The sequence below is a fragment of the Thunnus maccoyii genome, chromosome 9 (assembly GCF_910596095.1).
Source record: "Thunnus maccoyii chromosome 9, fThuMac1.1, whole genome shotgun sequence".
Classification (NCBI taxonomy): Eukaryota; Metazoa; Chordata; class Actinopteri; order Scombriformes; family Scombridae; genus Thunnus; species Thunnus maccoyii.
The window spans coordinates 18,660,125-18,688,109 of record NC_056541.1 but is presented as its reverse complement, the minus strand read 5'-3'; the positions used below and the strand labels follow the sequence as shown (position 1 = coordinate 18,688,109).

Genomic DNA, 27,985 nt, shown 5'->3' with positions numbered 1-27,985 from the left:
CAGACAGCACAATTTGAAGGGGAGTGTATTATTTCTTTGGACAGTGTTGCACTAGTGTTTGGGTAGGAGAACAAAGCAAGCAACTCCCTAAAAAACCTTCTTACCTCATAGAACAGATGTTTTTAATTATCCTCATGTGCCAACAATCCAGTCAAATATCTCACAACATTGCTGTATTTTTTTTTTTTTTGTATTCAGGTCAATTTCATCTACAATTATACAAACACATGTAGACTAAACAATCTACACATCAGACAATAAAAGCAACATCTGATTTGAATTTACTAAAATGCATACTGGAGAAATCAGGATCTCTCTTCATAGTTCCAAATAGAAAAGGAAAATAATGATCAATATTCTGTAATATATTTTGACATTTCCATTGAAATAATACTCCCTCACTGGCCAGCAGAATTCAGGCTCATTGAACAGTTAAATAAGAAAATAAATACATAATTTACGTAAAATAAACTTTGTGGCATAGATTGTCTGCTATTTAGTGTGTTATATCATACTTCATATTTGTCATTTACATACATATTCTTCTATTTTAGCCACATAATAACAAAACGATAACATTCTGTAGACAGAGCATTTTTTCTTTAACATTTCACAATGGTCACTGATCATGACTGCAGTACTGATCATACTTATCTACATCACCTAAAGTAGGACAAAGTTCATACAATCTTAATCTTTTACTCTAAACACCCTAACACTCTTTTACTCTTACTCTAAACAAATGTTGTGTATTTTTTTATTTTAAAGTAAAGAAAATACATAAATGCACTATGAAATGATTCAAATAATTATAGATTTATGCAAGCATAACTATCCTGCATTTTCTTCACCTAACGTTTACACGGAAGTTAAATTTTTATACTGTCCTTACCATGTTTTTCTAACAATTTTCACAGCCACGATTATGACAAAGAGGAGTCAAAAACAGCACTTTACGGCACAAAAATCACAGTACCGGAATGTAGAGTATGTCCAGCAGCAAACCATGCAAACACAGTCGCACTCCATTCACTGCCACTGCTAGCTACACACACACACACACACACACACACACACACACACACACACACACGCCATCCCAAACACACACACACACACAACTCCATAAAAACACATACACACAAAAACTGATTATAGACACGCACACTGAGGTTACAGCTACAACAGTATACACTGTCCTATGCTAAGAGCCCAAAGGTAAATAGTGTCTAAGATGGTGCATCAGAGGTCACACGATACCAATGTTAACACATCTATCGTGACAGCACACTGTCAGGTAATGACCGGGATCAGTAAGGGAGGGTGAGAAAGAGAGAACAAATTTTAAAAAACGGTTAACTGAAAAGACAAAGCATAAGTCAAAAACATACAAAAAGTGAAGCATTAAATATGACAATTCATGTATTTGAAATATCATATTTGCAATGTGATATTTCACAATAGTGGAACATGTCGGCTTTGTATTATACTACTAACAGTATAATACAAAGCTCTCTAGTAGCACTACATAGTAGAGTTTCTGCTCAAATTTGTTGGAGATATCCAGATTGATAACCAGTTAGTGTCTTTCTTGCTTTTGTGTTCCGGTTAAATTTGCTGCTGTGAAAGGCAAGATTTAGATTAAGGCCCATTAACTCACATAAAGGTATCTCTGTCAAAGCAATTGAAACATGTTTCTCCTGGGACGGATATTGCTATAGTTGTTAGTAAGTGGACCTAAGGCCAGCAAGTAATCACCAAGTTCTGGCAAGACAGCTGTGTCAGCTGACAGCTAGTCACCCACAGCCATCACATCTCACTGCACTGACTTGGCGGTCTATTTAAAGGCCTTTACACCCACATTCACTCTCTACACTGAAATGGCTTGTGGCAGGGGCCCCTAAACACCCCATCTCCACCTAATTTGGTTCTGTTTTGTTTTTATGCCCCCCTGGAGGTATTTTACTCCCATTGATGGATCATTTTAGATGCTCTCTGCATGTTACAGTATATATCATGTTGATGTGTAATACATACCAAATTGCCAAAGCAGGGAATGTAGAACCACACAGCCAAGTTCAACTGCATGGCTATCTCCATTTGCAGATTTGCAGAAACTAGTAACGCAAGTTGACAAAACTGATGTTTTCATTCTAAGATTCAGAATAAAACGTATTTTTGTCTCTATGGTCCTCTCGGTTTGAGTGGATTTGTTTCATAATAGATACATGTTCCACAACTAAAGCAAACAGTGAATGATACTATTTGTGAGCAATGTCTGTATCAAGTATGTCATGCTCCTTGTCTCAAGAGCTTTTTTTCGGTCACTTGTATGCAGTCTGCCAACATGACTGTCAGTGCAGAGCTTCAAACCGTTGTTGGAATATAGGGAAGTTAGTCTCTAAAAAGTATTAAGCAGCCATTACTCTACATGACCATAAATCCTTGAGAGTTTTCTAATGCAAGGTGTCAGTTCCCTGTACTGTCCACACCTGAGAACGGACAAAGATAGAAGAAACACAGGACAGAGTGAAAAGTTTACAAATAAAAAAATATACAATGTGCACAGCTTAATAAATCAACTCAAGGCAAAGTAAGCCTTCTGAATAAACCAGACGGCTGTTCCTGAAAAGGATGGCATAAGAAACTGTACATTTTCATTACAGAAAACATACAGTGCAGTGGATGTATCAAATGAAAGACACAACATTTGGCTATGTGACTTGTGACAACAGCAGGACTTGGTTGTGTATCACACCCCTGACCCCTCTGAGTCTTTGTCTTTCTCCCCAGGAGCAGACAGCTGGCTGCTGCTGCCCTCTGCTGGGTGTACTGTGGACCCACTCTCAGCTGCCTCCATGGTGCTGGATGGAGAACCATCAGTGACATTTGGCTCTTTCATCTTGGCCTGTGTAGGACTGCCGGAGCGGCTGAGACTACGGCCGTGGCTGCCACTGCGATGGCTGCGGTGCTTGCTCTTGCGTGGACTGGGACTGCGGGACCTTGTCTTCATGAGGACAACAGTGCTATCGTCTTCAGAGCTAATGTCAGAGCTGTCTGAAGAACTGCTGTCAGGGTCTGAAGTAGGAAGCTGGATCTGGGGATAGATGAAGGAGAGGAAAAGAGTGGAATGAAAGAGGTGGAATATGGAGAAGAGAAAAGCAGAGGAAATGGAAACAAGTGTAAAGATGCAGTGGATGTGAATTCAGTAGCAGTCGTTGCTTAATCATACTTAATGTCAACTTGCAAAAGATAATGCATTTGATTATTTAAACCTCAACAATGCTGTATTGTGATTACCTGAAATGGCTCTGTTACACCCACAATGGTGCTCATATTGTTGCTATAGTAACCCAAGATAAAGTCCCCTGAGCCTTTGGGCAATTCCTCCTCAGTAAAGGCTACCTGGAAAACAGTTTGTAAGACATTAATTGAATGTGAAAGAAAATTGTCTCTGAAGAGAATTCAGCACACATCCAGGTTACCTGATGTTCTTGTCGAAGGAAATCAGCTTCCTCTTGCTTGGCCCAAATGTATCCCACGTAGTCCTTGTGGTGTTTGAAACCCACCTAGGGCAGCAGAGGCAAAATCACAAATAGTATCTACTTGATTAAAATTAGCTATGCACAGAAATATTTGTTATGCTACCGCTGATGGTTTACTGACATGGATTTATCGTACATTATTTGGCCAGTAAAGGTAAGACTTGTTACCTTATAGAGTCCGATCCAGTCCCAGGAGCTTCGAGAAAAGTTGGGTGCCAGTTTGAATTTCGCTATGGCATCAGCAATGCTATTCCACTCGTCCTCCACTATGATTGTGACCAGGGGAATATCCACCTTGTAGGGGAACTACAGAGAACAACAAATATTTATTCAATGCCAAATTGATGTAAGGTTTCTAAAATAATATTAAATGAATCTGAGGGCTGGGGATCGAACCTCAATACTTTTTAGCATCAATTATTAAACACTGTTAAGTACTGAAAGTTGGCATCAAATGCCTGGTTACATTCTTAGTCCTGTTTACTTTTTTTGATCAGATATTTCCTCATTAAAATCAAAACCTTGTTAAGTTTAGACTGTATTTTATTAAGGCTCAAGTTCTTGTACGTAAAAAAAAGTAAAACAGAAACATATTTTGTTCAATTAACAAAGGGCTTTGAAGAAAAACATCAATGTTCTCAAACTAAGGAAACTTGGTGATTTTGGTACCCAGCTGTAATGATACCCTGTCGATGTCGGTCCCTCACAGTGGTGCCTGGTGTGTCTCACCTGCAGGGTAAAGATGGATGAGACTGGTTTGTGGTCACTGACGATGTATTCCATGTGACTTCGGTAGCAGTGCTGCGTCACTTTGGTCCCGCTGGTCAGCCCCGAAATGGAACCACGCTTCCCTGCACTGCCAGCAGGTGCGGTGGCTCTCAGGCGCCAGAGAATCCGGTCGGTCCACGCCGGTTTACGCTTCTTTCCACTGGGAGGGGGACAGAGAGAGAGACATGTAGAGAAATCTCTTACAACCATCCTTTAAAATCAGAGGAAGTATGTGGAGGAAAGAAAAGAAAGGCATTCTCAAGGGTCCTCAGGCTAGTGAGAACCTTTCAGACAGGAGTGTTTAAATATTACTGAGCCAGACATTGAGATATCTGGTCAGTGGCCTAGAATTCAAAGCAGCGCCGCCAGCATCACCAACCTTGTGTCATATGTATTTGTCCCAACATCAAACTTGTAGGTAGGAGAGAACTTCAGCGGCCCCTCTTGGAATCCCTCCAACACTGTCTCACTGTCTTTGGCCATGTTTAGCTGTAACAATGAGAATCAGTAGACATCACTCACCGAGGATTCCTCTTTCACACTTAATGATAGCTCTTGTGAGTGGGTAGCAGGTGGGTAGCATATTTCTCTGTTGCCCTCTAGTGGTTCAACCTACACATATCACAGTCCACCAAATGATAAAAGACATTTTATCATCTACTTTCTGACTTTTCAGCATCATCTGAGCTTGTGAAGGGACAAGTCTTCACAAGTATTATTATATAAACTTATGTTTTTAGAATTAACAGCTTTTTGAAAAACAGCTTTTCGTTACATAAACGCTGCTTCTGCTGCTATGAAAAAAGATAAGGTACAAGTTCCATCTTTTCAGAGAGAGCACATGCAATGCAGTTTAAGTTAATTTTCACAATCTTCTATCATTGTAAATATCAGACAACCTTTATTTTTACCTGATCTTTTTCCCACAACACGGAAAACTTGTTGTTATCGATGGCTGATTTTACCACTTGCATATCCAGGTCGTCAATGCGGAAATTGAGATCCCCAAACCAGAATACCACACTGCAAAAACAGAGTAATGTAATAAATTCAAACAAGTGCAAGCACATAACTGATTATGATAAGATTTCCCTTCACAGTGAACAACACCTGTATAGCTTTACTTTTCACAAATAAGATGAAAGTGAAAAGGGGTTATCAGTTTGTGTAGTCTCTGTCGTACAGTATTCAGTCATGCAGGGCTTAGACACTGGACACCTGAACTCAGAATATCTGCATTTGAGTGCTTTATTAGTGCTTATCGGACAGATATATAAAACTGTATGTGTGTCCATGTATGTGGTAACGTACTCATGGTCAAGAACCCCGGTGGCAGCCTGGCCCTCAAACTGCTGCTGTTGCAGGATGCTCTCAAAGTCCTCCATGCGCTGCTCTGAGTTTTCCATGTGAGCTGGCAGGTGGCAGTTGAGGAAGCAGATGGTGTGACCGAACACCGACATGCGGGCACTCACGCCACCTTTATTCCCCTACAACACAGACAGGCAGATCAGAAGTTATTATATAAATGAGGAACCGCTAATAGACGAAGAGGGCGTTTGAATGTGTTGAACCAAAATTAATATTGTTAATAATGGAAAAGTGCTTAAAGCCAGTGATTGGTATATCAGTGTTTTCATTGTATTGAGTGGTGTCCATGTGTCTTTGCCACAGGAAAACAGGAAGTTTACTCATTAAGGACCATTGAGTGAATATTTAATGCTAACAGCAAAGTGCACAGTGGGGGGACAGGATGAGCCTGCAGATTTCTTCTGGCTGTTCTCCCAATTGCTCTGAGTTGATAAAACACAGAAGATGTTACAGTGTTAAGTCTGCAGATTGTGCTGACATGTTGTAGAAACATCTTTTTTTTAAGAATTAGTGCCTCTAAACAAAAATCTTGGATTGGATGGACTGGTTTCTTGTTTGTTAGAGTTTTGGTGCCATTAGTCAAAACAAATGTGATTTCAGTCTCTAACTTCATCTTGTCCAATTCTCATACCAGTCAAAATACATGAAAAAAAAAATCACTAACCATTAGCATCAGTCAAGACTGTATTTTGGCTTTGGTTCATTTTGTAATGAATGACTTTCGAAGCATTAACAACCGCTGGCTGTGAGATACAAACATCCTTATCTTATCCTATATCCTTATTTTCATAAAACTAGATGGAACAACATTTGACTAACAAATAACAAGGCCTGATATTGTGGTTGGTGTGCTGTTGCTCCAGTCTTTTATTCTATATATGTAAATACAGTATGTTAGGTCATTTGCATGAGCTCTATGCTCTGAGGATGCAACATCCTCACCAGCTCTGGATAAAGCAAACAAATTGCACAGTTACAAACCAAGCAGTATGTAAGAGGCAGGGTGTAGAAACTGTAATCGATCATTTTTGTCTTTCAAATCTATATCAGGGTATCCATGACAGATGCAACCTTAAATCTATTCACTCCGAAAGGGAACTGTAGTCCTTTGTACTGCTCTGTTTCTGTGGGCGAAGTTTCTATGGTCATCTCACCCAGTAACCCCCCAGTCCAGTGCGAGTGGTCTCAGTCTGGACTCCACGGAGGAAGGGCAGATGGTAGTACTTGGCAAAGATCAGTAGCAACAACCCCTGCATCCGCTGGGAGGTCACCTGAGGGACAAACAGTTGAAAAGTGATAGACATGAAGAACAAGATAACACAACATAAATAAGTACACAGTGAGGGTCATGAGGACCCATTTTACATAATTCTTCAAAGAGGACAGCAATTAAGTTCACTTTGCACAGAAAGATAACGGTGAATATCTCTTTTAGTTGCAGTGAAATTTCTATATGTAAATTCTCTCCAGCCTTGCTGTGTGTCCATTTCTGCTGCTCGGCTTCACTTTCTCCTCCCGTCCTCTTGTACTCTCCCTCTTTCTAACCCCTTGCATTTCCATTTTACCCTGCAGGAGCCTGTGGCCCAGCTCACCCACTACTTTACATGAAGCACTGCACATTAAGGAGGTCGTAGCTTGCGGTCTACTCTCACTATGGAAACAAACCACTTTGTAGGGGGAAATGTGATGTACACACTGTAGGCGCTTGATGGTCAGACCTTTCCTTTTTTAAAGCCTTCCACCATCATCTGATGTACTTCTTGTTATGCTACGTGTATACATATGCAACTTTTGACATTTGTGAACTACTGGTATAAAAAAAGTGCGCATATTTTTCTACTGTGCAAGAGGGGCATTCACTAAGCCGAACGAGATAAGGTATTTGCATTCTATGTCAAGCCCCTCACCAGATATTTATGGTACTTCCCTCACTGTCTACACATCCCAACCCCCCAACCGCAGGCCGAAGAAGCATGATCACACCCCGTCTGAAATGCCCTGTGGGCAGTAATGGAGGCACACATCTCCACGTGACTGAAGACCCTCCCGAGTACTAACTGGCTATTTGAACGACTTTGTTGCGTAATGGATTCTACTGAACCGCAAAGTGGACCGACTTTATTTGTGGTATGTGTGTGGATGCAGACAATGAGTGTGTGTGTGTGTGCACTTGTGTAAAGTCTGAGAGAATGTACCTTTGCCTGTGTGGTTGAAAAGCATTTCTTATTAACATCAGTGAACATTGGTAGAGCTCCTGAAGGCTTCTATTTTGGCTTAGAACATAAGAGACATTTAAGCCCAAAGACAAGTGTGTGTGTGTGTGAGAGAGAAAGAGAGTACATGTGTGCAGCTGTGTATGTTTGACCTTGCAGAGCACACACATGACTGGAGAAGTGAGCTGTGAGTAACATGTGTGATGTTAGCAGGGCCGCATGGGAATTTAGAGAAAGGAGCTCAGTGCAAAATAAAGGCTTCATGATTCCTGTCTCTCACACTGACGACCACAAAAACATCCACACCCTCTTCCATAGTTCATCACCTAATTTGTTAGATTTTTGAAGAAACTATAAAAGCATGCCTGAGATTAGTTTTGACCATCACAAGTTTGTTGACATATGTGCCATAAGTATAGCTTTTGGTAATTATTTAACTTTAATAGAAATGCAGGTCTCTGTTATTCCTGTTATTCTAGAATTTGCCAAAACTATAAAAGATGATGTAACCTAAGTCCTTGTCAAATGTCTTGAAGGCTGTTAAATTTGGAAGCTTCAATTTTTTTTACAATGCATGTTAAAATGATTCAGCTAGTGAATAAAGTGCTCAGTCAACATTTTTTAATTAAATGGTCAACCAAATAAATCACAAACGAAGCCTACTGCAACACATTCAATAGGGGTGCCATGCTGCAATTAGAGATTAGAGCCAGAAAAAAAGTCTTTACAAATGTATGCATCTGAATGTAGCTTACTTAATCAGAAATAATGGTTACAATCAGCAACTGTGTGGTTAAAAAAAGTCCTGTTGGCTATGTGCTTCTGCAGTGAGGGGCTGATTTGACAACGCTTTCTTGCTGCCCTGCTTGCAGCCGATACAGTCTGAACCTGACAATGAGTCTTGGTGAGCAGACTGTCTCAGAGAGGAAAGAACGGATGAGGTGTCTTGTTACTACGTGTCTGTCCACCATGTCATAACTATACAGATTCCTACTGACACCGCCGTGTATCTCCCTCTACTTAAAGAGCTTGACCAACCAGCTCACAGCATTAATATCAGCACAAAGTACACAAAAAGGTCACAGCAAGATGATTTTGACGAGGTTTAAACTAGCGTAGCAGACCGTGAGATAGCTGGAGGACAGCATCAGTCTCACTGTCAGCGGCCCATCAACACTGACAACAACGTGATCCAAAAATAAAACTGCACCCTGGGAGACATTTGTCTAGCTTGTTCAGCTCGACAGCTGATTCACGCTCCCCGGCTCACCATGCCAACAGAGTCAAACATCGTTTCAGATGCAGCCAGATGAACACCAACTGCCAGCAACGGTATGTGCCTGTAAACACATAAAATATGCAAAATACCAGCACAGCAAATACCAGTATCCTACAGATATAAATAAGCCATGCTTTTAATGTTATACATGATATACAGAATGGAAAATATATTAGTATTTCCTGCATCATCTTACATTCAATATGTGCAGAATACTGTTAGGAAATTCACAGATTAAATTCGAGCTTTAAGTACATCTAGTATATTTGAGAGAGAGACCGGAAGACAGCGAGAGCTTGACTCTGCACAATGAGCATGGCAGCAGACAGCAGAAGATAGCAGATACGCTGACATTACATGCTTGTTATAAATTATCACTCCATCCGTTGCTCGGGGAACAAAATGAGCCGAAACAGCAGCAGGAAGCAGAGATCTCATCAGCGATCACGTAATGCGTACGCATGCTGTCTAGCATTTTAACATGAGAGCGAGCATATGTGTGTTTATAGAAAAGCCATTACTGACCAGCACATAACCAAAGGGGCTGAGTCTCTCCATGCAGACCTCGCTCCACTGGTCTGTGAAGAGGACATCTTTCAGCCTTTTGTTAATCATAGAGTTCACTTCCTGCAGCCTTGAAGAAAAAGAACACAGGGTCAACAGCAGGCAGAGACGTAGGAGGAAGTGATGAGAGGTGGCTTTGATAATTTAATGGATGATTAATAAATGGAAGAGAATCGTTGCCATAGGGAGAGAGACTACTCATTAGCGACATTGTCTGCACTGTCAATGTAGGACAAGTGAACATAAATGGACACTTCAGCTTTTATGTGAAAGAAAGTGGATTGCTGCTGCCTCTCACCCAATGATGTACATGTCTGTGTTTCCATCACCCACGTTCAGCCCCAGCAAAGAAGTGATGTCATCAGGTGGCGTGGCCGAACCTACGTTCCAAGTGATGATGTGCACCCTGTTGACAAAGAGTGTTATGTAATATCTCTCAGAAACACTCATCTCCTACACACCGCACTGTCATAACCTACAGACTGAGACCCTTGTATTAACACATCCTAATGTATCTTACATATTCTTATCTATATCTAATGAGCACAATATGCAACTTCTTCACTGTACACGTCATTTTAATTAGATGTCAATCATCTAATTACACCAGGCAAATGATTCTAATGTAATCTACTCAGTCATTCTGATTCATATGCAGAGCAAATTGCATGAAATTATTGATATATATTAATATTAAGTAAAAACAACAATACAATATACAATACACGCTAATTATCTGTGATGATGTGGACATCCAGGAGCTTCTCTTTCCATGAAAATAATTACCACCATAAATTAAGATGGTTACCAGTGGTTCAAATCAAAGCATGTGTAAGGAGCCCTGTTACACATTTAATAATGGTAATTAGAGTATTATTCATGCAATGCTATTTTATATATTGGGTGGCACCAAAACTAATGCCCTGGGTTTGACTCCACTGAATGCTATGAAACTCATGCCAGCGTCAGACATTTAGAAACAGTTTCATCCCACAGTCCAACACATGCAGGTCATGTGAATGGGAAACTCTAGATCACCCATAGAAACACAACACAAGGATTCATGTCTGTATAAAGAGATACTGTGGCTTCAAATGTTAAGATGGCAAGTAAGTGCAGGCTGGCAAAATTTAGGAGAGTGATATTACTGACGGTGATAGTAAATTATTTATCTGAATTTAATTTTTCTAGTTGTGAAAATACATAATAAGCTTCAAAAGTTGAAGAAAACAAATGTTTCCAGACAATGAAACTAATAATTGTGTTAAATGATTATCACAGTATTTAACAGAATTACCACATTCATATGTTAGCTGCTGTATAATCAGACAGCCTTGCGGTGTTAATTGTTAAAGTCTATAACAGTCTACATGTGCCAAGGCTAATCTTCCTCAGCTGTCTGGGAATGAAAGGCTATATGGAGGCATGCTGAGACATGAATGCTGGGACACACACACACAAAGATCAGGGAACCTGCCTGAAGTCTTCCACAGCCTGGGCCTGAGTGTCAGCTGTACCTGCAACAGAGAGGGCTCTCTGTGCATGAGGGGTCAGGTGAGGAGGCACAGGCCTGCTAGCAGGTGGGTGGGGCACTGAGGCAGCCCTGACCGGATGGTGTCCCGGACCTTTAGGACCAGACTTGATGCTAGGCGCGGTGCGGTCTCCTAAGGGTTTGACAGCTGCAGGGCGAGAGGGTTTGGGACGACTTGCCGCAGCGCCATCAGGAGTGCACTCGTCCTGGTTAGCCACTGGTGTGGGTTCGTGTTTGGGTTCATCTTTGGGTTCGGATATGTCTACAGAGCCCTCTACTTTGGCACTTCTCTGGGGCCGTCGAGGCCTGACAGAAGCAGGCTGGCTGGCAGTGGGATCTGTGGCTGGAGCTGCTGTATCGGTCGGAGGAGCTTCTACTGCTCCACTTGGGTTGTCTGCTTGCGTCTGGCTTTGGCTCTGGCTCTGATTACCTTGGTCCATTTCTTAAGATGTCTGCAACAGAGAAAATGATAGGAATGTTTCCATTTGTCAGAAGCACATTATGCTTGCATTTTAGGAATTTAACTCACACGCATCCACAACATCTTACACTAGTGAACCTGAAGATAACATTTTTCTGTGGCATCAAAATTACACGGAAGGATCCATACGAGGATTTATCTCCGTGAACATACAATGATCGTATAACATAATGTAAAAGGAAAATAAATAAAAGAAGCTAAGAAAAGAGGGAGGCCAAATTTCTGTCAGGAAATACTGGGCAGCACAACATGCAGCCTCTTTCACAAGTGACAAGTCTATTCAGCTGATGAGTGTGGGACTGTCATGAGATCCTGTTGACCCAGCACTGAGTGAGTCATTCAGGCTCCCACCATCACGACTGTTCAATTACCTGCCTTTTCATGGCCTTGAAAACAGATTATTCCAGCTGCACATAGTGATATAAGACATTTGAAAGAACAAAAAACATAAACACAAAAACTGGAGAGCAGGAGGATACTGTTCAAACCTCCTAGAGGTTTTGGATGGGAGATATGGAGAAAATAAGCCTGGACACAGCTGATCCTCTCTGCCTGTGCCTAATCTGCCTGCCAGTCCTCCAGTAACCAGGGAGATGCTCAGTCAGTTCATATCAGCTCAGAGCACCTGGCACACACTAACATGAGGAACCGCTGCATGGTCCAGAACAGCAAAAGTCAACAGCACGGAATAAACAACAACACTGACTGAGGTAGCTGCAGAGCTCAAGCAGACACAGAGAGCAAAAGATGACATAAATAAAGGAGGAATTTAAAAAGGTATACTGGGCAGGATTTCCCTAAAAAACAATGTATAGACTCATACAAAAGTCTCTCAATCATCACTTATGATCCACTAGAAGTATGTGGTGGTGTATTTATCTTCAGAGATCCTGACCTCTGCCTGTTCTTTCTTATTTTCTTATTATTTTTCTGGGTGTGTAGCCCACAGCAAATAACAGCGCACAGAGTGTGAGGTCAGGAGCTTACATCGCTGTCTCCATCTCTCTCTCCTCTGCTCCGCTCTGCTCTCTCTCTCTGTGTCATGGAGCTGTAGGTCTGTGTGTCTGCTTGACCGAGGGTGGAGCCAAGCTACACACACACATAGCAGAGAGGCCACAGCAGACAGGATGAAGCTCTGCATTCAAACAAAATCTGGCAATGTAGCACCTTCCCGCAAGGTTGTGTGGAGGTGTGGGCTTTAGAACATAACCACCATAAAACAATCAGAAAATAATGTTTTATTCATCTGATTCATGGCTTTGTTCTTACCAGCGCCACTCACTCCCTTCATTCACTCTCTAACTTGATCGACTACCACTGCTCTCTCTCTCTCTCTCACTCATTGAACTGGGGAGGAGGGGCCAACTTTGAATGCTGTGTGTTTACAAACACAAAATGATAAATCCTGCATAGTGTGCCTTTAAGCCAATTGACACAAGTAAAAATCCATTCAATTATCACGTGAATAACGTCTGCTTTGATTTTCTCTTATGCTGATTGATATCACACAATAGTGATTCAAGAAACACCCAGTTTATACAAGGTTTTATTATTTCTGACTTAAATTCAAAAATACGTGAAGCAACAGCTACAGCAAATTGATGAAAAAAAAGATACTTACCATGATATTCAACATAGCTTAAGACAAGAGTGCTACCAACAGAAATTCAAACTTATGATAAATAATAATAAAGCAAACAAAGATTTCTCAGATGTAAAAAAAAAAAAAAGAAGAAAATCAGCAAAGAGGAAAGGGAAGTAAATTAATAATTGACATGTCTGAGCCTTAAAAAAGCAGATTTGGGCACAAAACTGTGACGGCCCAACCCCATATCTGTTAGTCAGTGATGGTTACAGTTTAACACGTGTGGACCAGAAAATGCCACATTTTTATGAGAGTGAGGAGACACCTTGCCTTGTGACACTGAGTGCAGAGCCAAACCACGATACAAACATTAACCCATCATATCCCCCACATGGCTGAAATGACGTCCTGTGCAATATGGACATACTCTCGGTCAGTAGTGAGAGAGGGTTTGTGCTGCTTGGGGACGGAGACACAACAGAGCTCTCTGACAATTACTTACATGACCTTGAAGAAATGGAGGCCATGACTTTCATGCAGAGAGGGAAGCTGTGCTGTCTGTACTCCACATGTGCCCCAGAAACATGCTGGTCTTTCAGTCCACCAATAACCTGGTGCCTGCCTGGGCATAATGTATTCCTGTGGTCCATGTATGGCATTTAGTGGGTGGGTGGGGGGAGTGTGGAGGAGGGTGATGGGCCAATTGGGCACACGTGGGAGTGGGTGGGTGCAAAACGAGCCGAGGGAAGCGAGAGGGAGAGCCGAGTAAGACAGCCCATTCGGTGACAACATTGTGTCTCTTTGCAGAATGTCTCTAAATTGATCCTCTCACATTTCCCTCTGGCACTGTCTATTTTTCCAAGCTTTAATCCCTCTTCTCTCGCTCTCTTATCGTCCCCATGTCTCTAATCCTTTCTCTCTCCTCCCAGACTCGGTTGTTCCATCTTACCCACCTTCACTGTATGGGCACTGAGTCAAAAATGTTCCTCACCAATTAGGTTTTTTCCCCATCCTTTCACATTAAGCTGAGCGACTGTACTATTCCCAACCTAAAAACCGTCTCTTATTCCTCCTCTCCTCTGTCTCTGCGCTCTGAGGTGACACTTGTGCTCCTCCAGCGACGTGCTCTGTATTGTTTCCTTCAGCCAACCACCTCACAGTCACTATCAATGACGTCAACGTGCCACAGTCCCAGCGGCCACCGTCATAACAATTGGACATAGATCATAATCAGCAGTAATGTGGATCTGAGTACTCGGGAACATTGGAAAAAAAAAAAACAGGAATGTGAGTGAAAGTGACCATATGAATTAGAGTGTGTTTAAACCTTGGTGAGGGAAAGACATGGATAATTTAGGGTTGGGAGAAGCACATATAAAACCCTCTATGTCTGTGTTTAAGACTTCATGATAGCACACTGCTATATATTATGTAAAATGTTAACATTTTTCTGCATTCTAAAAACTAAATACAATGCAGTTAACACACAAAAATGTTCATTTTCTGAATGTATGACAGAGGGAGAGCAAAATATTTGCTTTTATGGGAACAGTCCTAACAGACTACCATTTCTTATTCCACTCACGTTCACATAGGAGAGAGTAGAATGATTTGATAATAACAAACGTCTCATGGTGTTTACATGCACACTCCGGAGGGCGAGAGAGCCAGGAAGGATGTAGTGTAACCCAAACAGCAGGCTGTAGAGAGCCTTCTTGGCTCCGCTCATGGGATTATTTGACAACACTGATAGTTTTGGATGACTGAGTCAAAAGCCATATCTTCACATAGCTCTTCCTCAGGAGTTAATGAGAAGGAAGTCATCTATATCGTCACATTGTGTTATCTTTTATCTTAAATCCTCGGCTCTGCATGGTTGCCCTCTGTTGACTCAGTGATTCCACATTTTGTCCACCTCCTCTGTGTTTAATGTTAAAACTACAGCCGAGGAGTGTTGGTGTTCAGGGCCTCCAGGGCCATATGCCCCTGTGACAGGGATACTAATGATGACCCGGACAAAAATGACACCGGCAGCTGCTGCCACAGCTGTAAATGCCTCCTCTAGGTCCTAGTGCCACTCCTGTATCTAGGGCCTCATCTTTCTGATCAGGTCACAGCCTAGGGTAAATGACGTCAAAATGATTTTGCTTACAGTCTAACATTAAAGGCACGAGATGACAATGTAATGTATAATGTCTGTGCTGCAAAATTAAATTGTAAGATGAATTTCAGATTCTGTCAATTAACCACTGTAGAAATCAACCGAATTGAAACATTTATTTAAGCTTCATTGTGTTTTAAAAAGGCCTTCTGTACAGAAAAACGGCCACAATGTTGGTTCAGCTTCTGGTTTATCAAAATTTTGACTCAGTGTATATAAATTGCACAACATAAAGTAATTAAAATAAATATTTTCATCCAGCCCAACACATCTGTCTGTGAGGGAAACTGGCAATGGACTCACCTTCATTTGGGACAATAATAATTAATCAAATGTGCTTAGACTGACTCATGAGAGAGACTTAATGCTTGTGCTTGTGTCTGCATGTACATTGAAATCCAGTCTTACACAATCATGTTTCTTCCTGCCAAGCTTGCACTTTTAACAAGAATGAAGAAATACGTGCAAAGGGACTTGCCAAAAAGTTGTAAAAGGGGCACACGAGTCTTAACAGTAGTTAACTGTAACTACTGAGAAAACCTGTTAGGTGAGTGATAATCAGTGTGTTTCAAATTCAACTGTAGTACTGAATTTAACCCAGTTACAGATTATTACGCTCACAGCTAAATTCTCACTCAGTTTAGCTGCATGCAAACACATTTCCTCTGCATCTTGTTAATCTGTCATATTACATTATATCACATTATATTATTGCATACTACCAAGCACTGAACTGTATGGACTCATGACCCTGAGAGTAAAGGATAAATGGTCTCTGCTACGTTAGTGGAGCACATTGTTAATTTATAGAGTGACAGTTATCTGAAACAGCTTCTGACCACAGACAAATATGCAAATATTATCTAGCAGCTAAGAGAAGGCTTTTTGACAGGATGTGTCATTATATATTTTTAGAGCTGCAACGATTAGTTGATTAATCAATTAGTTGCCAACCATTAAATTAATGGCCAACTATTTTGATAATCAATTAATCATTTGGAGTCATTTTTTAAGAGACAAAAATGGCCAAATTCTCTCATTCAAGCTTCTCAAATGTGAATATTTTCTGGTTTATTTAGTCTTCTATATAGTAACCTGAATGTCTTTGGATGGTGGACTGTTGATCGGGACGAAAGAAGACATTTGAGGACATCATCTTGGACTTTGGGAAACAGCAATCAAGATTTTTAACTATTTTCTGACATTTTATGGACCAAACAACTAATCGAGTTACTTGCAGCCCTAGATATATGATATAAGCAGTTATGTAAACACTAGATCACACATCTACATTGTACAGTGTAAATGTAAGTGGATACTAGTAGCCTATGTGGCCAGTGGTACGTTACATATTTACATACTGTCAAAGAAATGACTAATGTCTTAGCTGAAAGAGGACAGCAGCAGATATAGTATCTGGCCTAATTACACTCCTGCTTCAAGGACACTTTTTCTGTCTGAGAAAAAAAAGGATGGCGGTCATTTTTTAATTCAGTGTTTTGCCATCAGATAGTATCTCAGACACATGGTTCCTTTGGGTGCATACATCTGAGTGTGTGTCAAGAGATAAAGGAGTGAAATATCAGAGCCAGTCTATGTGTGTGCACATTTTAATTGTGATCAACATGATTTCTGGCATTAAAAAAAGGTGACAAAGGTGTGAATTCTGTTAAGTTTATCCTTAATTATCATCTTCTCACGTTAAAAAAACAAATGTTGTCACACAACTATGACCAATAGGCTATCAGCTCTCATGTAGAAACATCCCCAGCATGAGGATCAGTTTTCAAGGATGCATTTCTCGCAGCTGTCAAGATGAAACTAAAAGTAATTTATAGTATTTCATGTCTGGGGTGTTTTTTTTAAGATGTCACTATCACTGGTGATTTATAGAAACAGGCCCATTACATTATAAATACTACTGACAGGTTTCGAGTCTAAACATAACGCATGCGTGTAGGTGATTAATCACCACCTACCTGTTTTGGTTCTTGTGGATTTTAAAAGCTGATGGATCTTGAGTGAAGCGTTTCTGCAGCAGATGTCAATGTCGGACAGCGCGGACCCTCGGTGGAGGATATGAATTTACGAGAAGCCCCCCCCCTCTGCGAAACGTCAACTATAAAAAACACAGAACTTTGCTTTCCAGCCTCCTCCCAGATGAAACCATCGGCATCCCAGCGCCTCGCTTCCTGAGCGGGGAGATGACAGAGAGAAGGAGCAGGTGGGCTTGGAGCGATGCTGGCGACAGATTTGCAAGGCGGGCTACATCTCTCAGAAACAACACAAATGTCTCCTTCCTGTGGTTTAAAGACACAGGATGTAGCCGCGCGCACACGCCCGTGTCCCCGTGCCCTTCAAATTAAACAAGACTGTCCGGGACTTCCGTAAACGAGCAGCCGCTGCCTGCCGAGGATTGTCGGTTACTGATTACAGAGGAACCCGACTCTGACGCTCACAGATCCGCCACAGATAGAAGAGAAATGTCGGGGCAATTACGCCTACTGTACCAACGTGACGTCCGTTTGTGCGCTGAATGAACTATTTTTTGTTTTGCGCTCGACGCTGGTTTCCAAAACATTATCAAGTTGTGTCTGGTTACGAGCCAAGTAACAGTGTAGATCTGACATGGGGATGACCGCTCTATGTATTTAAAGTCTATGATAAAGCACCGCCGCCGCCTAGTGGTTGGTATGATGAAGTGCGTAACATAATTAGCCTATGAAGTGAGTGTATAAGGGCCTCGCCTCCCAATTAAGTAGATGCGCTTGCAGCTTTTTTTTTTAAAGTTGCAATATGTAAGATTTGGCCACCTGCTACAAACAAATAGGGGGCAGCATATCACCAGAGAGCACATCCTCCCATCCCCATTTCATGTTTCATGTTTGGATAAACTGACCACATACTGGGAATCTAAATGGTTACTTGCTCACCTGAAAAAATACTAAAACTCAATAAAGTGACATGTTAACAGTCCTGCAGCTGGCAGCAGCTGGCTCAAAATCTCTGCTATTGTCGCTGTGGTGGCTCGGGGCAGCACAACTGATTCTCATGTTGGACTGAGGACAGACTGAACGCTACAGTGACTTACCGTCACCTCTTGAAGTACAAAGTGGTATTACGAGACAAGACAGGCCGGGGTTAGCTGGTTAGCATGCTAACTTAAGTAGATATCTCCACAACACAATACACATGACATAACATCAAAACTGTTATTTTCTCACATTCTGTTGATAATTTTTGTTAATTTTTAAATGTTTTAAAATAAAATTCTGGCCTTTGTAAGTGTCCTTTGTATTTTTATAACATTTTGCCCCCCCCCCCCCAAAAAAAAAAACATCCACCTGAGATTATTTTTAGCTGGATATAAGATTTGTTGCAGCCAGTTGGACAAGTGAGAGCAAGAGCAACATGTTGGGTCAAAGGTCAAGGTTATGTATGCTGATATTGTCATTACAGAAATTTATACTGCATGCTGAACACTCCCACCCCATTTCATTACATTTTCCACTTGCCGTGCAATTCCACTATACTGTTCATACGGTTTTCTTTAATCATTTTCCATTTGTTTATGCTTGTAATTTGAAACATTTGTAAAATTAACACCAAAGATGCAACTTTTTGTAATTTTTTTCACAAAGTAACGTAGATGGACGGTAGTGTGCAAAAGTTTTAGGCATTAACAGTAAAGTGAGGATGCTTTCAAAAAATGAATAGTTTTCATTTATCAATTAACATACTAACGTGTGTGTGTGTGTGTGTGTGTGTGTGTGTGTGTGTGTGTGTGTGTGTGTGTGACCACACTTTGCCTTTAAAACAGTACCAAGTCTCCTTGGTTTTTCAAGGTACTCGGCAAGTCGGTTGTTCCTGCATCTTGGAGAAGTTGCCACAGTTCTTCTGTGGATTTTGGCATCTCAGTTGCTTCTGTGTCTTCAAGTAACCCCAGACTGACTCCATGATGTTGAGATCAGGGCTCTACGGGGGCCAAAACATCTGTTGCAGGACTCCTTGTGGATAAGAATTTAAACATGGCTAAAATGTTTGCACACTACTGTATCTGTCTGTACAATTATAATACAAAGTAACATAATGACAATTATGCAACTTCCTGTAAAGTTGATTAATAGACCCTTTTCACGGCAGACGTTTTGATTTGTCAAAGCAGGGAAAGCACAGGAGGAATTAATAACATTAATGATGGCTGCACTACATTTAGGTGAGTCAGTTTCAGCGCATATTGTACATGCTCACTCACTGACATCACTTACCAGGACAAGTAATGCACTGGAGCCATCGTTAGTCTTGTTAATTACATGTGCACTTTTCCTGCTTTGACAAGTCAAAATGTCTGCTGTGAAAAGGGTTCATTGCTTGTAATTTGAAACATTGTTACCAGCAACCTGCACTTTTATCAAGACATTACATGCAAATCTGTACTATAAACCACCTTTACTACATTTTTTCTACTTTTAGTTTTATTATATGTTAATTTAGTAGGTGATAAATATATATATTCATTTCACTATGTGTGTTAAGCATCTTTGGCATAAAATATTTCCTTCGGGATGAATAAAGTTCTATTTTATCTTACTGTGACTTCACTAAAGGCATTTATTTACATCTGAAACATGAGTTTCACTATTTTGTTTGTGTTAGTCTCCCATTGTGTTACTGATTATAATTCTAGTTAATCAGTCACTTGTAGAGCATTTTAAACTGAACTAATCTGTGGCCTAAAAGAGTTTTACAATCTGTGCAACACACAACAGCCTCTAACCTTAGACCCTCGATTCAGACAAGGAAAACTTCCCAAAATATCCTTTAACAGGAAAAAGTGAGAAACCTCAATAAAGCAACAGAGAAAGGATCCTTCTCACAGTACAGAGAAGATATGTACTAGATATTGTATGTACTCTCCTGGAAATTGTTATACATTTAAAGTTTGAAAAATTGATTGGTGAAGAGAGTGAAATATCTCACAAAAAGGGTAATTTCTACATATTACCCCTTCTGTCCAAACAATGACAAGGACAATTGGTCTTGTGACACGTAAGAGAGTAGTTTAATGATTTATTTTAGGAATTCATATGTCTCATAAAAAGTTAATATGCTACTGAAATTAGTATTACTATGCATATTTATTTTATTTAATGCTGGCTACATATTAACACTCTTTTACAGCTACAACATTATGTTCAGAGGAGCCCCATGAGGTTTTTTTACCCTTGAATCACCTCTGGTGTTAATGAGTCTTTAATTTAAGATTTCACACTAGGCAGGGTCAGAGCTAAAAGCATGAATGTGTTACACGTTTTGAGGCTACAGGAGTAACTGTATGTACAGATTTTAGAGAGCATTAGAGCTTATTTTTCTTACAGAGATCTACAAAGTTCTTTGTCACAGTTTAGGTAGTAATTTGGATTGTGCAAGAACCTAAGAATCTGTCCCTGGTCCACTGTGACTATATGAAGTTTGATTCAGACTAGATTGGAAATTTGGACTGGAAATTCTTCAGGATGTCTCCAAAATCAGATAAATGTACTAACACAGCAGCTTCACCTCCAAACAGAAGTCCTGCAGTGATGCCTGGATACAGACAGCAAGGCAGAATGTGCTGGATGTAATGAATTCTGGTTTATATTCACCTTTTCACTGGTTTTCTTGTGTCTTTTGTTCCCTCAAGGAAGTTTCACAGCTGATTATTTATATTAATATATGTGCTACACATAACAATGTCTAATTAAAGACATGCCAACAGTTATACAAGTATTAACACTTCTATATTTTGACACCAGTTTATTTCTTTCCCTCTAGGAAGCTGTCAGTCCTGAAAACACCTCTACACTGAGCCGAAGCATGGGATAAGATGTTGCTGTGGCAACACCCGAGGGTACCTCATCAGTCTTCACGACCTCTTAAATACATATGGCCTACGGCCGCCTTTATAAAATTAACCAGACAAAAACTGTATCTCAGTGTGTGTGTGTGTGTGTGTGTGTGTGTATGTGTGTCCATCAGTTTTTGCAATGGGATTAAAGGCTGTATTCATATTTCGTTTACGGACATAACAGCAAACTATGTGTCGCCCAGTAAGGCCAAAGCTTGTTGGAATAAAGCTGTGCAGTGAATGTGGTGAACCTGATGGGTGCCTGAAGCTACTAGTTGTGGAAATTATTGTTGATCAAAATGCAGAGGTAAATCAAGCACTGCTAGATGTGCTGGAAAGTTACACATACACTCATATACACTATTATGTCATCCTATATAACAGAAAACATGACCACCATTTTGACAAAAGTGCTTCAACTCAGCTTAGGACAGGTGCCCATGTTTCACACTAATATGTTAAAGAGATCTGCATGCGTGCTTATATTATTGATAAAATCATTCACCATGACCAATATCACATCTGATCATCAACTCTTTAACTTGTTTTCCTCCCACATTCAAGTGTGATTTACTTCATGCAGTGTTTCCTGTGTGTCTCATTACCCTCAGGATCAATTTACCCAATTTTAACCTACATGTAGGAGCTTGTCGCTTGATTATGCAGTAACGATTGTATAATATCTGTATTACAATATCAGTGATGTGAGTGCAATATCTTTATGCAGGCTATTCGTGTAAAATACAGTGGTGCTTGACCTTAAGAATTTTCTCTATGTCTGCATAAATATGACTTAAAACATGATCAGATTTTCATGCAACTCCTAAAACTAGATAAAGGGAACCCAATTAAACAAATGAGACAAAAACATTGAACCTATTAATTTATTTATTGAGGAAAATGATCCAATCTTACCCTATTTGTGTGAGGCAAAAGTATGCAAACTCTTGCTTTCAGACCCCTTTTTGCAGCAGTAAGTTCAACTTAACATTTCCGGTAACTGTTTATTAGCTCTGCACATCAGCTTGTAGGAATTTTAGCCCATTCCTCCTTACAGAACAGTCTCAACTCAGGGATGTTGGTGGCCTTCTTTGCATGAACATTCTTTGGTTGAACGACGTGTATGTTTAGGGTCGTTGTCTTGCTGCATGACCCACTTTCTGTTGAGCTTCAGTTCATGAACAGATACCTTGACATTTTCCTGTAGAATTTGAACTTACAACTCAGAACTCATAGCTCCATCAATGATTGCAAGCTGTCCTGGTCCAGAGGCAGCAAAGCAGCCCAAACCATGATAATACCACCAGCATGTTTCACAGATGGGATAAGGTTCTTATGTAGGAATGCAGCATTTGCTCGTCACCAAACATAGCTCTTCTCATTCAAGCCAAAAAGTTCGATTTTGGCCTCATCCATCAACAGAACATTTTTCTAATTGCCTTCAGGCTTATCCATGCAGTCTTGAGCAAACTGTAGACAGGCAGCAATGTTATTTTGGACAATAGTGGCTTTCTCCTTGCACACTGACATTAGCTGCGGCAAGAGAGGCCTTTAGTTCCCTAGACTTTACCCTGGGGTCCTTTGTGACCTCCAGGACTATTACACGCCTTGTTCTTGGTGTGATCACTCCTGGGGAGGGTAACAATGGTGTTGAATGTCCTCCATTTGTACACGATCTGCCTGACAGTCGACTGGTGGAGTTCAGACTCATTAGAAATGTAACATTTATGGGGCTAGAACAGTGGCAGTTAAATTTTGGTATAGGAAATAAAATTTGGCATTGAAAACAAAACCTGAACTGAAAAAGGAACACTTTTATTGGAAAAGGTTGTATTGGCACTGAAACAATTATTGGCACTGAAAAAACTTCCACTGAAAAATTAATTTTAAGAATTTTGATATATGATATAATTCCTTTGGAAGATAAATGTTGGTCTCAGATGAAATCTAATAATTGTAGCTGCCACATTAGTTTGTCTGAATGTAAAGCTTCATGTTTTCACTTATTTCATTTTATTTTAGGTGTTTTCACCATACTTACTGCAGTAGGCCTCCATAAGCACATGGGTATTTGTTGAGTACATCCTCCACGGGCATCCCTTCCATGATGTCACAAAAACTCCAGGAGAAAATTTGCACCATGTGGTCTTTGACAGTCGAGATGTCTGGATGTGTCTTCTGATACTAACTTTGTAGCACGTTCACATGGACCTCAACAGACGTTGAATCCTCCCCAACACACATTTCCTTTGGCAAAAGGACAGAGACAGATAGCTACATGCCAAAAGTCTGCACACTCATTGTTCACTAAAGTGCTTTGGACAATTTGAGACCTAGTGTACAGTTGGAGTATATGCAAAAAGATTAAATGCGTACTATATCTGCCTCATATTGTCTTGCATTAGGTGTAAAAGTGAAAGTGATTAAAAACATGAGAATGAATTATTGTAACGTCCCTTGATAAGCAGATAATAAGGCGTTAGACGGTTTTCGCTGCAACTTTAATTTGCACAACACAGGTTACTGTGGGCAGTGGCCAACGCCAAAATAACAAAAAGACCTGCCGTGAACTTGACACTACACTCTCACTAGCCTCTCGTAACATCAACTAACTGCCAAGCAATCAACACAGGAAGAAGAAAGAACAACATTATATATATTTATACAGTCCATGGTTATCTCCCACTGAACACTGTTACAGGTAGCTCCCATGATGGACAACATGTTCACTGACAGTCTGGAAATATCAGTACTGCAACTCAACAGACTTTATGTCTGAACCAAACTAACGTTTCTTACAGTAACAATCATAATAGTTAAACACTAATATGAACACATATGGCAATGGACTGACAAATATCAGATTATCTGGCTGAAATGGGTTGCACTACTCAAGTCTGCATGGGCTCCATGAAGGAGTGTCAATGTATAAAATTAATAATTACAGAAAAACAAGTCCCCCTGGGGAATTGCAAAGAATGTTGAATGAAACGGTAAAAATACTTTGTAAAAAATAAAATAAACTAAAGTGGGGAATAATGGTGATGGCAAGTGGAAGCATTTCAACTCTGCTACATTGCAGTTAGCTACTCGATTAAATGAACAAAATCATTCTGAAATAAAAAGTATCCTGTCACAGAGTTTAAGTTACTTGATTAAAAGACCAAATCGTTCTGAAATAGCTAATTAGCCTATCTAACAACAAGCCATAAATGTAGCTAGCTAATGTTAAGTTGTATCCTGAGTTAGTCTTGTTAACGTTAGCTAGCTAGCTAACAATAGCATGAAAAGAAACGTTAAGGTCCAGTTACTTACCCCTGAATTTTCTTGTCTCTTCTTGGTTAATTTTATATTCCATCTTCAATTATTTTTTTAATAAGTTCATCCGTGGACAAGCTTGACAAAGCAGGAAAACTAACCAACATTTTCACTGTCTCGTGCCATTTCATGTCTAGTAACACAATTGGGGATGAACCAGTTTGAACCGGGTTAAGCTTGTTAAAAGTACAATTATGTATCCTTTTCTGTCAGGAATGATTTTGTACCTTTAAAACAAAGGTCCACAGTTATCACCTTAAGGACCATTTCCGTACTTTACAGGGTACTTTTCTGATAAATGTACCTTTGGGTACAGAAATGATACCCCCATTTTTCTGCGTGTACCATTTAATTTATCATCACTTTTAAGACTTAATATGGGATACCACACTAGTTCACAAGAATGCATTACCTTGGATATCCCTTATATGAATACAGAACTGGGGAAAACTGTATTCACCTACTATGCTCCTCATAGGTGAACAAGCTTCCGGACCCCCTTAAATTAGACAAATTTTTATCCTTAGAACATTTTAAGATTCTGTTGGACGATGTTTTATATGATGAATGCTCCTGTTTTTCTCAATGTGTCTGTTTTATCCCTGTAATGTACTTTATATTACTGTCTTATATAATTTCTCTTGTGTTTGTGTTGTATTTATGTTTGGTATAAGATTGCTGGTTTTACATTTTTTACACTTTTTGTTATATGACTTGTTTTGGTTGTGTATTTACAAGCCACTACTGTAAATGAGAGCATTACTCTCAATTGGTTTCCCCTGAGTAAATAAAGGTTTTCTTCTTTTTCTAATAAATAAATGAAATGTAAGATTTTTGTCTCATTTGTTTGATTAATGTCTCTTTATTTTTAGGACTTGCATGACAATCGGATCACATTTTAGGTCATATTTGTGCAGAAGTACAGCAAATTCTACTTCGAATGCAGACTGCAAGGTGTGTGTGACCTCAGAATAATTCATATTTAAACTGAATGAAAATCATTGTTGTTATAAGAAACATTTTCACTTTTATCAATCTGGATGTGACAGTAAACATTACAACATTATTAGTGAAAACAATGAAGGAAACTTCAGTATTGTGTGATGTGTACATGAGACTGTGTCCACAAACTGCGGGACAAAAGCGTGTTTGATTTCTGTGAGTAAAACTAAAGATCAGTACTGTCTGTGTGGTTTCTCTGAGCTCCAATCATTTATGTTATTCTGTCAAACATTTTGTGTGATCATTCAAACTGATTGAGCTCTTTCAACTGCATGATGTCAGTCTACAGAAGAATGTTTGTCTTCCTGTTATGATGTCAGCGTTTATGACAAATCCATTCTAGAATGTAAAGAGTCTATATGTGAGTTCCTCAGAACAGAACACAATCTTTTCACCAGCTGAACAGACACACATTCGTCTTCAGAGAAAGTCATCTGTCAAACACTCAACAAGATTTTACATCTATCTCACGTTTTAGAACGTTTTCAAGATCATCAGCCACCATGGAAAGACGAGAGAGTAGAGCCAGCAGGGTAAGATGTTCAAACCAGGACGTAACACTGCACTACTGCACAAGACTATGCATGTTTTAATGGCTTTGTATTGTGTCTAAAGCTTAGATAAACACACTTTTTATGAGCACAGATGCAGTTTGTAATGAGATTACATTTCATACACATTTACAATATCATCTTAATTTAAACTCATCTCTCACAGTCAGTCAGATGAACACATGAATACATGAGAATGTCTGCCTGGATAAATACTTCAGATTAATATGAATACATAAACAATAAATAAAGGATTTATTGAAGGGTTCCAGTATAAAATGTAAATGTGATATCTATTTCCTCTCAGTATTAACAGATGACTGTTTTCCTGTAAGGAAAAATAGAGCTATCAGTAATATGAAAATGTCTTCATGTATTTCTGTGTTTGTGTTGCACAGGACTACAACAGAGGGATGGAGGAGATGAGGAAACTGATGGAGGGTGAGATGCAGGAGAGGGAACAAAAGTTAAGGACCGCTGCTAAAATCATGGTCCTCAAGGAGAGGGAGACCTGGAGAAGTGACAGGGAGCAACTTCTGGAGAAGCTCTCTGTCACTGAGGAAGAAGTCACGGCATTGAAGAGTGACCTCCAGGATGAAAAGGACAAGAACAGGAACAGAGAACAAGATATCTGGTCTCTTCACTGCCAGCTCTCTACTGAGAAAGAAAAGTACGACTCCGCCAATGCTCTCTGGTGGAGGAAGTTACATGAAGTGTTGGAGAAGGCAGCAGGGGGCATCAGAAAGAGAGATGATCAAATCATCTCTCTTGAACGGAGCCTCCACGCTGAGAAAGAGAGCTGGCAGCAAAAAGTCAGCCAGCTAGAAGAGCTCCTCAGTGAAAAAGAGAAAGAAATCAGCAGGGCCAATAAAAAAAGAAGAGAACGTACCACGGCTCATATTGACACCTTGGCCCTGCTGAGTGAAACACAGTCAGCTTTGAAAGAAAGTCAACTGGCCTGTGATTCACTGGAGGAAAAACTCAGACAGCAGCTGACTGAAAAAATGGAGAAAGACCAGAGAGAGCTCTCAGAGAGAGTAGAGAGCCTCCGCAAGGAGCTCTCTGAGAGAGTCAGAAAGTCTAGAGAGGAGCTCTCCACAGTGTGCGAGAGTTGGGAGAGGAGGTCACACCAGTGGAGGAAAGAGAAAAAACAACTGGAGGAGACGCTGCAGGCCAAACACAAGATTTGGATCCACGAGGAGGCGCAGATGAAAGAACAGATCCAGCGCCTCACCAATGACAACCTCCAGCTTCAGGTTTGCTGCCTCATCTTTTTAATTCTAACAATTGATTTCAGATCATTTCAGAGCTTTGAAACTGAACTCAAAATATGCTGTTTTCTCTTTTCAGGAGCTCCTGATGAAAAAGGAGAAGAAGAAGCAGAAGAGCTTCTGGAGCTGGAGTCGCAGCAAATAACAACAGCTCCCTCTTTCCCCAAACCCCTCTCCCACCTCACCCACCCCTCTCCCTCTCCTACTCCTTCACTCACCCTCACCCTCACTCTATCCTCACCCTCACCCTCGCTCTACTCTCATCCTCACACTTACCCTTCCCTCACCCTCACTCTACCCTCATCCTTCCCCTTCCCCCACCCTTACCCTTACCCTTCCCTCATCCTTACCCTTCCCTTACCCTTCCCTTACCCTTCCCTCATCGTTATCCTTCCCTCACCCTTACCCTTACCCTTCCCTCACCCTCACTCTACCCTCATCCTTCCCCTTCCCCACCCTTG

At 40.4% G+C, this 27,985-nt stretch overlaps 2 protein-coding genes across 4 annotated transcripts; one reads left to right on the top strand and one right to left on the bottom strand.

Annotated features, from left to right (window-relative positions):
* Nucleotides 1-100: 100 nt before the first annotated feature.
* inpp5jb (inositol polyphosphate-5-phosphatase Jb) lies at nt 101-25,321 on the bottom strand. 3 transcript variants are annotated; one of them, XM_042421878.1, is made up of 14 exons: nt 24,698-25,321; nt 23,424-23,629; nt 11,215-11,720; nt 10,036-10,143; nt 9,699-9,807; nt 6,836-6,952; nt 5,625-5,800; nt 5,225-5,336; nt 4,693-4,802; nt 4,275-4,473; nt 3,714-3,851; nt 3,486-3,569; nt 3,301-3,405; nt 101-3,097 (listed from the first exon to the last, which is right to left on the bottom strand). In XM_042421878.1, exons 3-14 carry the CDS (start codon nt 11,706-11,708, stop codon nt 2,753-2,755), a joined length of 2,097 nt encoding a protein of 698 aa, XP_042277812.1. In that variant the 5' UTR covers nt 11,709-11,720; nt 23,424-23,629; nt 24,698-25,321; the 3' UTR covers nt 101-2,752. The 3 variants fall into 3 exon arrangements, with proteins under 3 accessions (XP_042277812.1, XP_042277814.1, XP_042277811.1); XM_042421880.1 differs by lacking the exon at nt 24,698-25,321 and having other exon boundaries at nt 23,424-23,652; XM_042421877.1 differs by lacking the exons at nt 23,424-23,629; nt 24,698-25,321 and adding an exon at nt 17,475-18,732.
* Nucleotides 25,322-25,980: 659 nt separating this feature from the next.
* LOC121904404 (golgin subfamily A member 6-like protein 22) lies at nt 25,981-27,753 on the top strand. The gene is made up of 3 exons (XM_042422136.1): nt 25,981-26,235; nt 26,652-27,509; nt 27,604-27,753. Exons 1-3 carry the CDS (start codon nt 26,206-26,208, stop codon nt 27,667-27,669), a joined length of 954 nt encoding a protein of 317 aa, XP_042278070.1. The 5' UTR covers nt 25,981-26,205; the 3' UTR covers nt 27,670-27,753.
* The last annotated feature ends 232 nt before the right edge of the window (nt 27,754-27,985 follow it).